The sequence below is a fragment of the Mirounga leonina genome, unplaced genomic scaffold (genome assembly GCF_011800145.1).
Source record: "Mirounga leonina isolate KUSES-001 unplaced genomic scaffold, KU_Mleo_1.0 Mir_126, whole genome shotgun sequence".
Lineage (NCBI taxonomy): Eukaryota > Metazoa > Chordata > Mammalia > Carnivora > Phocidae > Mirounga > Mirounga leonina.
This window is the reverse complement of record NW_023270314.1, coordinates 26220517-26235808: the sequence shown is the minus strand read 5'-3', so window position 1 is coordinate 26235808 and position 15292 is coordinate 26220517. Positions and strand designations below refer to the sequence as shown.

Sequence of the window (15292 nt, the reverse complement as noted above, 5' to 3'; positions counted from 1 at the left end):
GGGGTGGCTGGGTGATGGACATTAGGGAGGGTAGGTACTATGGTGAGCACTTTGAATTGTGTAAGACTGATGAATCACAGACCTGTACCCCTGAAACAAATAATACATTATATGTTAATAAAAAAAATAAAAAAATTTTTTTGCCCAAAATGTATACAAAAAAGTCAAACAAATGATCATATGGGGGACTCTAGATCTATTTCATTTGAGGGGCACTGAGTAACACAGAGGATAGGAAGCTGAGCTCGGTTCCACAGGCCCCACAAGAGCAGAGGGGAGGGAAAGCCTGGGTGTCCTCAGTGCCCTGAGAAGAATCCTACAATGAGAAGGCAGGAGAGTCTGGGGAGGAGAAGGAAGATGGGAATAAAGGCAGTCCTTGGCTTATAAACATCCCTGTACCGTGCGTCTTTGTCTTCCCTTTCTTTTTCTCTCCCTCCCTGAAATAGGCCTGGTTAAAAATATCTTTTTCCATATTGCCTGAAAAATTTTAATTTTATTTTGTTAAATGCACTGCAATGCCATCAGTTAGAAATTTGTGGATTAAAAAACACCCTCTTTAAAAATATAATTCCTCCGAGAATATGTCATTCTCACCTTTGAATGAGTGTAGTCAGCTTTCTCTCTAATACCTAGCTGAGGTCACCCCTCCAGGAGGAATGGATTTGGTGTAAAAATAAGTAATTTGATAACATTAAGTAGTCCTTGGAAAGGTTCCCTGATGGGTAGGCTTAAGATAGTCAGAAGGTACTGAATTTCTGGGACATCTGGGAAGAAGGCCTCTGGGAGGTGGGAGAGAGATAAGAAGGGAAAATGGGAGAATGTCAAGGAAAATGTTGCTCATTGGCAGGCCTTGCTTTCAGGAAGCAGAGAAGAAATTTTCTTCCTTCTTTCCTTCCCTATTATGTCACATGGCCCCTGGTGATTAAGACCCAATCCAAAGGCCAGTACTATTACTGGTGTGTTAATGTCAGTCAGAGGTTTGTTTTTTTTTTTAAGATTTTAAAAAATTTATTCATTTGAGAGAGAGAGTGCGAGGGAGTGAGAGCACGAGCAGGGGGTGGTGGTCAGAGGGGAGAGGGAGAAACAGACTCCCTGCTAAGCAGGGAGCTTGATCTCAGGACCCCGGGACCGTGACCTGAGCTGAAGGCAGACGCTTGATCAACTGAGCCACCCAGGCGCCCCATGTAGGTCAGAGTTTAGTAAATTCTTGTGTTGACCTGAGAATTTAACTATCACTTAAAACATTGTTACTAAGGAGACATGGATTCTATAAACTTTCAGAACTTAACCCATTCATAATTTGGGATTTGTTGGCATTATTGATCAGTCTTTGAATCCTAGAGTTGTGACCAATAGGGACCCAACTACTTTGGATATAACAGTCTTTGCTTTGTTCATTGAGTTTGGGTTAATTCTGGGACATTTTGTATCCCTGGCCTTTTATCTTCCATTACTACTTGCCAAACAAGGGGAGCGTTTCTTCCCCAGAGTACCCTGGAAGGGGTTTGAGGATCTAGGAGAGTTTAGGTATGTCATTAACACTCAAACAAGATTTATGAACAGTAGTGGTCTTACAGGGGTATTGGAGAGGGTCCTAGACCTAACAAGCCCCCAAGTTCAGTAGTCTTGAGCTCTTTTCTCAAGTCTCTAGTACCTGGGCTCCTGTTTCACATGCCTTCATCCCTGGACCAATACAATCTAAGCCCATGAGATTCCAAGCAACTGGCTCTACTCTGCCTTTTTTTGTGCTGTAGACATACATTATATGGCTTCTGGAGGGGAGCAGTCCAAAATCTGGAGGAGAATAGTCAAAATTATTTATATTTGCCTCAGTTATAATTGTATTAAAATTCTTTTTTGACAACGGATTTTGTTATTTTACTTGGACTAACGTTCAGATAAATTTCTTTCTCTGTATGTGGGTTTGGAGAGTAGGGGAAGAAGTAAAGGATTAATGAATATTTCACAGGAAGTTGATAATCAAGAATTGACTCAAAGGGAATTTGGAACAAGGTCATAGATTTCTTAAGGAGTTGCTCTATTTCATGACTTTTTTTTTAAAAGATTTTATTTACTTGAGAGAGAAAGCCAGTGAGAAAGAGAACACGAGCAGGGGGAGCGTCAGGCAGAGGGAGAGGGAGAAGCAGACTCCCTGCTGAGTAGGGAGCCCAAAGTGGGGCTCGATCTGAGGACCCCGGGACCATGACCTGAACTGAAGGCAGATGCTTAACCGACTGAGCCACCCAGGCACCTCACGTGACTTTTTCTTTTCTTTCTTTTTTTTTTTTTAAAGATTTTATTTATTTATTTGACAGAGAGATAGCGAGAGCAGGAACACAAGCAGGGGGAGTGGGAGAGGGAGAAGCAGGCTTCCCGCCGAGCAGGGAGCCCGATGTGGGACTCGATCCCAGGACCCTGGGATCACGACCTGAGCCGAAGGCAGACGCTCAACGACCGAGCCACCCAGGCGCCCGTGACTTTTTCTTTTTTAAAGGATTCTCACTTAAGAATAAAACTAATGTGGATATTGTGATTCAGTTTGATCCATTTTGCCCTAATGACTATAGTTAAAATACAAAAATAAAACTTTGTTTTTTTCCCCTGTAGCCAACAAGGGATGATCGAGGGTGGATTATTAGTCCCATTGGCCCCAATCCCTGGTGGACTGTGATAGCTGCAGTTATCCCGGCTCTTCTCTGCACTATCTTAATATTCATGGACCAGCAGATCACAGCTGTCATCATTAACAGGAAGGAGCACAAGCTCAAGGTAACAAAAGTTCTGACCTAGAAGGACAAATGGCAGCCTGTTACTGTGTTTTGTTTTGTTTTGTTTTGTTTTTAGGGTAAGCCCTTTAGACCAGGAACGATAGAACCTGGATAAAAACAGTCATGGAAGGAGCTCATAAAGGGTTTTCAGGGGTTTCCAATCCCTCCATTAATGACAAAGATTGGTTTGGAGATGAAACCAGAGTAGAGCATGATGGAATGATGTGAAGGGAGCTTGGACTCCGTTACTGTCCTTGCAAACCTGTGGGGAAGGTGGGTGGGCAAAATTCCTTGTGGTCCCTACACAGGCTTATCTTTCTGAGGTTCAGTTCAGGGCTTGGGCCACTGTTTCCGAGAGTCAGATATTCTCCCATTGGTGTCCATTACTGGGGTTTCCAGACTGAACCTTGAGCGCAGGGATTCTAAGGAGATAGGGTTGATTCCAGCACATTTATTAGTGAGAGGCTTCATGCCTTCATCTCTGTTCTTTCCTTATATAGAGTAGGCAAATCCATTTTGTCAAGGATCTGGGAGTGTTTGTAAGAAGCCATTTATCTCCAACTCCTGTATTGTCTACCATCTAGACACTAGGATGATCAAGATGTGGCTTGGCCTCTGGTTACTCTGCCAAGAAAAGATGAATCTTTGAATGTATGAGACTCTGGGTGAGATCCTGGGGCACTTGAATAAAAAATGGATATGGCATGTATAGGATAGGCTAAGGTTTTGTGTTTTTTTGTTTTCCTTCTCTGTTCCCTCCAAACCAGGAGGGGCTGGAAGACTCATCTGGGATCCCTGGACCCCTTCTTCCTTACCCATATACCCCTTCCTGCTTTGGGCCTGAGACTCTTAGCTCACTGTTCTGTGCCCCACTACAGCCAGCCCATGGGTGGTGACGGAGACTCTGTTTCCCCACAGAAAGGTTGTGGTTACCACCTGGACCTGCTGATGGTGGCCATCATGCTGGGTGTCTGCTCCATCATGGGCCTGCCCTGGTTTGTGGCTGCAACTGTCCTGTCCATCACACACGTGAACAGCCTCAAACTAGAATCCGAGTGCTCTGCTCCTGGAGAACAACCCAAGTTCTTGGGCATCCGAGAACAGAGAGTGACAGGCCTTATGATCTTTGTGCTGATGGGCTGCTCAGTCTTCATGACGGCCATATTAAAGGTAACCATTCATTCACACGTTAGATAAATATTTATACCTGATTTGTGTCAGGAATTCCGTTAGGTACTGGGAATGCAGTGATACACCAAAGAGATACACATACAAATACCTGCCCTGAAAGAGCTTACTCAAGCACAGCAAGACAGACAAGATGTAGTTAAGGAAGTTAGTTAAGAAAACAAACATGAGGGGCGCCTGGCTGGCTCAGTCAGTGGAGCATATGACTCTTGATCTCGGGGTTGTGGTTTCGAACCCCATGTTGGGTGTAGGGATTACTCAAAAATAAAATCTTAAAAAAAAAAAGAGGGACGCCTGGGTGGCTTAGTTGGTTAAGCTTCTGACTCTTGATTTCAGCTTGGGATCTTGGATTCAGGCCCCATGTTGGGCTCCACTCTGGGCATGGAGCCTACTTAAAAAAAAAAAAAATGAAAAAAGAGGAGAGGGGAGGGAAGGGTAAAAAAAAAAGAAAGGAAACAAACATGATAATTATAGAATATGAAAATGATAAAAGGAAATATATAGTGTTCTATGGTGCCTTAGAGAATTAAGGAGTGCTGTTTTAGTTAGTGTGGTCAGAGAAGGCTTCTACAGAGATGGTGTTTAAGATGAGATGGAGCAGCCATGCCACGGATGGAGGGAGCCAGCATGGGGAAAGGGAGAATAGCAATCTAGTCAGGCCCTGAGATGGGAAAGAGTGATATGTGTTCTAAGAAGTATGAGGGCCATGTGGCTCAAGGGTATTGAGTCAAGGCAAGAGCATAGTGAAATGAGAGTGAAGAGCATGTAGGGGCAGATCATGCAGGGCCTTGTTGACTCTGGTAAAGTTAACCTTTGAAGGGTTAACTTTCAGGCAAGGGACATGATGCATTTAATATTTTTATTTTTACTTATTTTTTTAAAGATTATTTGAGAGAGAGAGAGAATAAGCAGTGGGGAGGGGCAGAGGGATTATTTGAGAGAGAGAGAGAGGCAGACTCCCTGCTAAGCAGGAAGCCTGACGCGGGACTTGATCCCAGGACCTAGAGACCATGACATGACCTGAGCCAAAGGCAGACGCTCAACTGACCTAGCCACCCAGGTGCCCCTCCATTTAGTATTTTTTAAAAGATCACTCTTGCCAATGTCTAGAGAATAAGTTTTTAGGGTTGGGAAAAATAGAAGCAGTGTTGCTAGTGAGGCTATTATAAGTGGGAGATGCTGGTGACTTGAGTAGGGAAGGGATGGAGAAAAGGCATGACTTCTGTATATCTTGGAGGCAGACCCAAAGTCTTGCTGATTGACTGGATGTGGAATGGAGAGTGGAAAATGGAAAAATCAAAATGCCTGCTAGGTTTCTGATTTGACCATCTGGGTGGAGAGTACTGACATTTAAGATGGAAAAGACTGCTTGAAGGAGGAAGTGATTTTGTGAGAGGTGGTGGGGCTATGGTCAGATTTTGGGTGAGATATTCAGGAGGCAACTGTGTGAAGAAGCTAGAGGAAGGTTCTGGATTAAAAATATAAATGTGGGAGTCAACAGCACTTAGTGGTACAGCCATGGGAGTAGATAAGATCACTCAGGGAGAAGGGTAGATATAAAAGAGAAGTAGGCCCAGAGGCAAGAGCAGAGTCTAAGGAGCTCCAATATTTAGAAGTTGGGTAGAGGAGGAGATAGCAACAGAGACCCAGAAGGAGCTGCCAGAGAGGTAGGAGGGAAACCAGGAGGGTGTGGTATCAGGGAAGCCAAGTGAGGGGAATGTTTCCAGAAAGAGGGATTGGTTAGAATCTGTCTAGAAAGATAAAGACTAAACCAAGCTATTGGATTTGGCAACATGGGGGCCTAACGTGACTCGACAAGAACAGATTCAGTGGAATGATAGGGCTGAAGTTGAATTACAGGGAAGTGAAGAGCAAATAGGTGAGAAGTAAAGAGATCGTGGGCAGACAGCTCTTCCAAGAGATTTTTCTGAAATGGAACAGAAAATGGGCAGTGACTGGTGTGAGACATGGGGTTAAAAGAGGATTTTGGGAAAGATGGAAGATACCTTGAATGTGAGAAAAAAATATTTAGTTTTGTAGGTGTAAGTTTTGCATCTGGGAAAAATGGGGTGAAAAGGAAAGCTCTATGGCTGCATCGCCAAGCCCCATTACTTGGCTCCCTTGCCTCCTTTCTCCTTCTTTTGGTGAATCTTCAACCACCCCAGCTTGCACTGTGAGTGCTATTTAAGGGTGACAGTTGAGAGAAATGGTAAAGGATTTGGAACCATCTTCCTGGCCCCTTACTTTCCACCCAATCCACCTCTCCTCATGCCCCCTCCCCCACTTCTACTCTCTGTCCCCAGCCTGGTCCCCACTCCTACCTCTGGTCTAGCTGCCATTTGGAGGAACCCAAAGGTTGCTGCTCGTCCAGGAAGGTAACCACAAAGGCATGGCCAGTGGGCATCACTGGGCCTTCCTAGAACTGGCTCAGAAGTCTTCTTTCAGGAAGTCATTCAGTACTACAAGCAAGGTTAGCACCAAACTGAGATGTCTACTCACTCTGCAGTTGAAACAGCATAAAATCCAATGGGGATTTTCTAGTTCTGAGAGGAATTATGTTTGGGATTGTTCTTTAGCTTCAGAATAAAAGCAAGTCAAGTTTAGTCTTTAGCTATAAGACTTCCCTTGCCTTCATTCCACAGGCCTCATTTCCCTACCTCATCGAGTTGCCCTGAAGATTACCAATGAGATGTGATAGGTGTGTATGTATATTCAAGGGCAGTTAATGATGTTGGTATTTCTACCCAAATCATTCCCTCTCTGATACCTCCCCATTCCTTTCCCTTAGGCTCTTGTTAGCAGAAAGGAAACTTCTTAGTCCATGTTAAAACACGCCAAATCCCTGAGATGATTGATTATGTAATTAGTTTTAAAAGGTATCAGTTCTGTAAAAGGGGGATGTGTGTGTGTGTGTGTCCACCCATGCCCACGGAGGAGGAAGAGCAGGGGTAAAATGTGAGGCCTACGATTTAACCAGGGCCGGATTACTCTTATGTGTAATCATTTCATTTCAGAACAAAATGATTTTTTTTTCATCATTGTCAGCTTCTGATTTTGCTTCTCCTTCTAAATCGTGCAAAGGTAGCAGAAACTAATGCAATGTTTATCAGTGGTTTGGGGACTTTGTTTCCTTCTTGGAGATTTAGAAGTTTATGATACCTAATTTAATTTCTGGTCTTTTTGCCCTTTTGTCTTCAGTTTATCCCAATGCCAGTACTCTATGGAGTTTTCCTCTACATGGGAGTTTCCTCACTACAAGGAATTCAGGTATTGCATGGTTCAGCTAGGGCAACGGCTTTGCACCGCGAGCTCATCCATCCTGACTGGGGAGGGAGGGCTCTCCCAGGGACACACAAACCCGTTCCTGAGAACCCCTTTCCTAGGTTTGCGGGTTAAAGCTGTTTGAGACGTTTCTTTGGGCATTGGGCAAGTCATTTGGACAGTCAAGCTGGCATGAGGGTACAGAGACTTTCAGGATGGCCTGGCTTGATGTCATTCATGGTGCCAGTCATTCATTAGCTATGTAACAGACAGATATTAGGCTTCCACGCACGGATCGCGCTAGTTGTCGGGCCAAGGCTGCAGTGTGAGCGAGGGAGACGGGACCGGTAGTAGTGGGGGCCGCTCCAGGTAAGCGGGTACTACTTCCTGTCACGCTCTGCCTTTGCCCATCTGTCAACTCATTCCTCTGAGTCATTTGAACATAGAAAGTCAGGAGCTGGCCACAGATAACGTGGGCACCCCAGATGATTCGATAACTTAGTTTCTTCTATTGGTGGCTGGTTCCTCTTTGTTTTTATGGAATGTCCAACGGTCATTCTTACCCACTGAGTTTTAATGTGACCTTGGGCAGGTTACTGAATCCCTCTGGGTCTCTGTTTTCCTTTTTATTCATTTTTAATTTTATTTATTTATTTATAGAGATTTTATTTCTTTATCTGAGAGAGAGAGGGAGTGAGAGAGAGAGAGAGAGAGCACAAATGTAGGGGAGCGGCAGAGGGAGAGGGAGAAGCAGACTTCCTGCTGAGCAGGAATCCTGACATGGGGCTCCATTCTAGGACCCTGGGTTCATGACCTGAGCAGAAGGCAGACGCCTAACTGACTGAGCCACGCAGGCGCCCCTGTTTTCCTTTTTATGATATAAGGATGATCATATGTTCTTTTTTTTTTTTTTTAAAGATTTTATTTATTTATTTGAGAGAGAGAGAGAGAGAAAGAGCACAAGAGGGGGGAGCGGGAGAGGGAGAAGCAGACTCCCTGCTGAGCAGGGAGCCTGATGCGGGACTCGATCCCGGGACTCCAGGATCATGACCTGAGCCGAAGGCAGTCGCTTAACCAACTGAGCCACCCAGGCGCCCCAGGATGATCATATGTTCTATATCCAGAATGTTATGAAGGTTTTTTTTTATCTTTTTATTATAAATAATCAATGAAAACCTTCAAACCCCTCAAAGAACAAGTAAGAGATTTGGTTTTGATAAGCAGAAAGATGGAACTGGCTTATTTTATTTTCAACACTCCCTGAGAAAGATCTCTCAGGAGCCAGTGTGGGATAGAAGAAAGAAATTTGAACCTAGAATTAGAAAAGATGGATTTAGGGACACCTGGCTGGCTCAGTATATAGAGCATGTGCCTCTTGGTCTCAGAGTTGTGAATTCAACCCCCGTGCTGGGTATAGAGATTACTTAAAAAAAAACCTTAAAAAAAAAAAAAAGAAAATAGGAGCACCTCAGTGGCTCAGTTGGTCAAGTGTCTGCTTTCGGCTCAGGTCATGATCCTGGGGTCCTGGGATCGAGCCCCATGTCAGACTCCCTGCTCAGCGGGGAGCCTGCTTCTCCTCTCCCTCTACCTGTTGCTCCCCTCTGCTCGTGCTCGCTCTCTCTGTCTCTGTTTTTCTCTCTCTCAAACAAATAAAATCTTAAAAAAAGAGATGGATTTAAATTTTGACTCTGTCACATACCAACCTCAGCCAAATTACCTATACTCTTTGAGACTCAGTTTCCATTTTTTTAAGAGTTTTTTTTTATTATTTATTTGAGAGACAAAGAGATAGCAAGAGAGAGCATGAGCAGGGGGAGGGGCAGAGGGAGAAGCAGACTCCCCACTGAGCAAGGAGCCCGATGTGGGCTCGATCCCAGGACCCTGGGATCATGACCTGGGCTGAAGGCAGATGCTGAACCGACTGAGCCACCCAGGCGCCCTCAGTTTCCATTTTTGTCCAGTGGTAGGTAACCTTTCAAAGCGGGTGATGTAAGAGACATGAATGGGCCTCACAAGGCTTCTGACTCAAAGAAACCTCCTGAAAATAAATGCCAGTTCTCTCCTTTCAGTTCTTTGACCGTCTGAAGCTCTTTGGGATGCCTGCAAAGCACCAGCCGGATTTTATCTACCTTCGGCACGTGCCCCTGCGCAAAGTGCACCTCTTCACCCTCATCCAGCTCACCTGCCTTGTCCTGCTCTGGGTCATTAAGGCATCTCCAGCCGCCATTGTCTTTCCAATGATGGTGAGTTTAACAACGTTATTATTTATTTTTAAAAATCATGATGAAATATACATAACATAAGATGTATCATCTTAACCATTCGTAAGGGTACAGTTCAGTGGCATTAAGTACATTTACGTTGTGGTACAACTATTGCCAGCATACATTTCCAGAACTATTTTATCTTGCAAAACTGAAACTCATTAAACAATGACTCCCCAGCCGCCCCCCCCTCCCCCCCAGCAACCACTATTCTACTTTCGGTCTCCATGAACTTGACTACTTTAGGTGCCCCATGTGACTGGAACCATAAAATATTTGTGTTTTTGTATCTGGTTTATTTTACTTATTAGCATAATGTCTCCAAGGGGTTCTTCCATGTTGTAACATGTGTCAGAATTTCCCTGTGAAAGGCTGAATAATATTCCTCTGTGTGTGTGTGTGTGTATGTGTGTATATTTGTATATATATATGTATATATACATACCACCTTTTGGTTATCTGTACATTCATTGACAGACACTTGGATTGCTCCCACTTTTTGGCTATTGTGAATAATGCTGCTATAAACGTGAATTGTACAAATATCTGTTTGTGTTCCCACTTTTACTTCTTTGTGGTATATACCTAAAAGTGGATTCCTGGATCATATGGTGATTCCATTTTTAATTTTTTGAGGAACAGCAGCACGATTTTATAAGTACATGGGGTTCCAGTTGGTCCACATCTTTGCCAACACTTACTTTCTGCTTTGGGGGTTTTAGTTTTGTTTGTTATTTTTGGATATCAGCCATCCTAATGTGTGTGAAGTACTATCTCATTGTGGTTTCGATTTGCATTTCCCTAATGACTAGTGAGGTTGAGCCCCTTTTCATGTGCTTATTTTTTTTTTTAAAGATTTTATTTTATTTATTTGACAGAGAGAGAGAGACAGCTAGAGAGGGAACACAAGCAGGGGGAGTGGGAGAGGGAGAAGCAGGCTCCAGGCCGAGCAGAGAGCCCGATGCGGGGCTTGATCCCAGGACCCCGGGATCATGACCTGAGCCGAAGGCAGACACTTAACGACTGAGCCACCCAGGTGCCCCCTTATTTTTTTTTTAAGATTTTATTTATTTATTTGACAGAGACACAGCGAGAGAGGGAACACAAGCAGGGGGAGTGGGAGAGGGGGAAGCAGGCTTCTCCCTGAGCAGGGAGCCCGATGCGGGGCTCGATCCCAGGACCCCGGGATCATGACCTGAGCCGAAGGCAGACGCTTAACGACTGAACCACCCAGGCGCCCTTTCATGTGCTTATTGACTACTTGTATATCTTCTTTGGAGACAAGTCTATTCAAGTCCTTTGCCCATTTTTTAATCAGATTGTTTGTTTTTGTTGTTGTTGTTGAGTTCTAGGAGTTCTCCATCTATTCTGGATATGAATCCCTTATTGGTGGCGAGTTTTCTGGTTGGCTTTTGCAGGAGCAGCATTATTTGGGGCCCTTGAGGTGTGGATGCATGTGTGGGGCAGCTTGCCATCTTTACTTTCAAGTCCATCAGTCTGTCTTCCTCCGTCCCTCCCTTTCTCTTCTCTTCTCTCTCTCTCATGACTCTGACATGGAGAGGATTCTTCATGTTTGCAATAATTTGATAATTTGCATATTACTTCAGAGCAACATAGTTCCAGTTTAGAATTCATTGCAATCAGATGTGCCCGAAGTGGTGGAAATGCACTGTTTTAAGCCACTGGAATTTAGGAAGAAGTTGGCCCAGCACTGAGAAGTGATTGGGACATCCTTACCTCCTCTCGAGCTGAAGCAGAGGCTTTGGAAAAGACACTAGGGAAGCTGAACTGTGTGTGGTACCACAGGTGACAAGCTGTTTCCTGCCACTAGGGTGAGGATGAAATTCTTGCCACCCGACATCCTCACGGTCTCATCTTCTCCTCTTGTTACCTTCCCCTCTCTGGCTTACCCGGGGTCATGAGGCTGCGAAGCATTCTGTGGGCTGTTTGAAAATGACCCAAAGCGTGGGCCTCTAGAGAGAAAAGGCAATAGGGGTAATGTTTGGTACTTGTTTCGGGACTTTGGAACTCTGTCTTACTGGGAGAATATTCAAGGGTGAGGAAAATGGGGGTGAGGGGGACTCTTCTCCCCTCATCTCCTACACATGTACCTCCTGATGGATCTCTCAATTTTTGTCAGTTCATGTAGGTTTCTGCATTTGGGTATTATATTCAGGGGTTGACTGTTTGGTTAAAGAAACAGCAAATGCCTGACAACCCCTTGGAAGGGATACTATTGATTTTGGCTTTATTGAGAGAGTAGTTGTGGACATGAAGGAGAAACGTGGTTGAACATAAGAAGCCTGATTTGCCTCATTCCTGTCCAGCCACCAGATGTAGCTGGTGAACACCAGTCACTCCAGGCCGGTCATTCTGGGTTATTATTAATCCCCCTTTGGCAAAAATGGCCTTTTATGGGAAAAAAGTGGGGCAGCAGTTGAGGCATCCTGTCCTTGGACAGTTGAGGAAATTAGCTGTCGGATTTTAGGCAAGTTACTTTCTCTCCCTGGGCCTCGGTTTCCTCATTTACAAAAGGAGTGTCAGGCCAGTCCGGAGGGCAGAGACACAAAACACTAGCAATTCACAATGCAGGCATGAAGCAAGGATTTTGTGGGGAAATGTCGAGGCGAAGGATCAGAAGGAATTCTGATGGTCCTTCAGAGTCCCTTCCTGCCATGGTGAGGCATGCTTGGGCTGAGTGTGGCTGGGGTCGCCATAGCTGTGCTCTGGCAAAGCCTCTCTCCCCCAGGACTGCCCTACAGCCCTTCCTGCTGGTCCCACCACAGGGAAAGGCAACTCTTCGGGCCCTCTGAGGATGAGGGGTGTCTCTTTTCAATGAGGACATTAAATTGGGTGCTCTCTAAGTTGTAGGGTTGTTATGATGATAGTTAAATAAAATACTACATAGAAAACACTCACTTTTGTATCTGGTACAAAGAGGACACTCCATAATAGGCAACTATTATGATTACTATGAGTTTGCTTTTCCTTGAAATGCCATAGTGTTTAACTCCAGGAAGGACATGAACTCCTTTAATTCCCTTTCTTTATTTTTCTTCAGGTTTTGGCATTGGTCTTTGTCAGGAAAGTCATGGATCTCTGTTTCTCTAAACGAGAGCTGAGCTGGTTAGATGATCTCATGCCTGAAAGTAAAAAGAAGAAGTTGGATGATGCCAAAAAGAAGGCCAAGGAGGAAGAGGTCATGGTTCTTGCACCAACTGTACGCTTCGGGGCCACCTCAAATTACAGAACATAGGAAGGGCCACGTGAGAAGGCAGCATGTCTGGGATCCCAAGGGTTATATTCAGGAGCTGGAAAGATTACTCCAAAGATGTTCTTTTTTTTTTTTAAAGATTTTATTTATTTATTTGACAGAGAGAGAAACACAGTGAGAGAGAGGGAACACAAGCAGGGGGGGTGGGAGAGGGAGAAGCAGGCTTCCGGCCAAGCGAGGAGCCCGATGCGGGGCTCGATCCCAGGACCCTGGGATCATGACCTGAGCCGAAGGCAGACGCTTAACGACTGAGCCACCCAGGCGCTCCTACTGCAAAGATGTTCTTAGCCGAGAATGGATGAAGGATTCTTGTCCTTATCTGTCCTTTATTTGTAGTCCCAATAATCAGTTTTTTTCCCCTTTGTTTGTCTACAGTCTACTCACCAGGTTCATACTTAGAATATGAACATAGATTCTGCTTTTATTATCAGATCTCATGGTTCATGTTCTCCCAAAAGGCCTAATTTGACAACTATACAAAACCTATTATTTGTTATGTACCTAACTGCAGATGGTGTCGTGGTTGGCACCATGCACAGATAACTTGCATAGGACTTTCTGTCCTTCCTCATTTTCCTCAGCGCTTGGCATCTGCTGTCCACACAATGGATCCTCAATCAATGGTCTATACATGCCAAGAATGGATGTGTAACAAATGAAAATATCAGACCAAGAAATGAATGAGCCAGAAAGTGTTTCCAAATACAGTTAGTGCCTGAAATAGTGTCCTTTGAAATGCATTTTAAATGATATTTTTCCCTAATATCTTGAATTTTTAAAATCTTGTATTATTTCTTTCCCAGCTCTATTGAGATATAATTGACATATAACACTGTGTACAACATAATGATTCGCTATATGTATATATGGTGAAATGATCACCACAATAGGGTTTGTTAACACATTCATCACCTCACATAGTCACTTTTTTTTTTGTGGTGAGAACTTTTAAAATCACTCTCTCAGCAACTTTCAAATATACGATACAGCATTGTTAACTATAGTCACCATCCTGTACATTACATCCCCAGAATTTATTCATCTTATAACTGAAAGTTTGTACCCTTTGACCACCTTCACCCATTTCCCCCACCCCCAGCAACAGCATCTGTTCTCTGTTTCTGTGACTTCAGTTTTTTTTTCAGGTTCCACAAATAAGTGAGATCACATAGTATTCGTCTTTCTCTGTCTGACTTATTTCACTTAGCATAATGCCCTCAAGTTTCATTCATGTTGCTGCAAATGGCAGGATTTCCTTCTTTTTTTTTTTTTTTAAGATTTTATTTATTTATTTGACAGAGAGAGACACAGTGAGAGAGGGAACACAAGCAGGGGGGAGTGGGAGAGGGAGAAGCAGCCTTCCTGCTGAGCAGAGAGCCCGATGCGGGGCTCGATCCCAGGACCCTGAGATCATGACCTGAGCCAAAGGCAGATGCTTAACCAACTGAGCCACCCAGGCACCTCGGATTTCCTTCTTTTTTATGGCCAAGTGATATTCATATATATACACAATATATATTACCTTTTCTTTGTCCATTCATCCACTGATAGACACTTAGGTTATTTCCATGTTTGGCTGTTGTAATTAATGCTGCAATGAACATGGGGATATAGAGATCTCTTTGAGATAGTAATTTCATTTCCTTTGGATATATACCCAGTAGTGCAAATGCTGGATCTTACAGTAGTTCTATTTTTAACTTTTTGAGGAGTCTCCATGCTGTTTTCCAGAGTGGCTGCACCAGTTTGCATTCCTACCAACAGTGCAAGAGGGTTCCCCTTTCTCCGCATCCTTGCCAGTACTTACCTCTTCTCTTTTTGGTAATAGCCACTCTGACAGGTGTGGGGTGTTATTTCTTTGTGGTTTCGATTTAAATTTCACTTATTATTAGTGATGTTGAGCACCCTTTCATGTACCTTCCAGCCATTTGTATATCTTCTTTGGAAAAATGGCTATTTTTAAATTGGATTATTATTATTATTACTATTATTATTATTGCCATTGAGTTGTATGGATCCCTTGTATATTTTGGATATTAACTCCTTACCAGAGATGTAGTTTGCAGATGTTTCCTCCCATTCCATGGTTTCCCTTTTCATTTTGTTGCTCATTTCTTTTGTTGCACAGAAGCTTTTTAGTTTGATATTGGTCCACTTGTTTATTTTTGCTTTTGTTGCTTGTGCTTTTGGTGTCATATCCACAAAATCATTGCCAAGAACAATGTCAAAGGACTTTTTCCCTCTATTTTCTTCTAGGAGTTTTAGTGTTTCAGGTTTTACATTTAAGTCTTTAATAACATTTTGGGGTGATTTTTGTGAATGGTGTAAGATGGAGATCCACTTTCATTCTTTTGCTCGTGAATATCCAGTTTTCCCAGCGACATTTATTGAAGAGGATATCCTTTCTCTACTGAGTATTTTTGGCTCCCTTTTCGAATATCAGTTGACCATATATGCTTGGGCATATTTCTGGGCTCCCAAGTCTATTACATGTGTCTGTTTTCTATTATTAAATGAATTTTAACAATTATAATCAC

At 43.6% G+C, this 15292-nt stretch overlaps 1 protein-coding gene across 1 annotated transcript in view; it reads left to right on the top strand.

Moving 5' to 3' along the window:
* The window catches only part of SLC4A8 (solute carrier family 4 member 8), a 47271-nt gene that overhangs the window by 25408 nt on the left and 6571 nt on the right, over nucleotides 1-15292 (top strand). The window contains exons 16-20 of the mRNA XM_035002639.1: nucleotides 2608-2769; nucleotides 3687-3938; nucleotides 7155-7223; nucleotides 9287-9460; nucleotides 12543-12680. Coding sequence (XP_034858530.1) covers nucleotides 2608-2769; nucleotides 3687-3938; nucleotides 7155-7223; nucleotides 9287-9460; nucleotides 12543-12680 — 795 coding nt within the window. The remainder of the gene's footprint in view (nucleotides 1-2607; nucleotides 2770-3686; nucleotides 3939-7154; nucleotides 7224-9286; nucleotides 9461-12542; nucleotides 12681-15292) is intronic.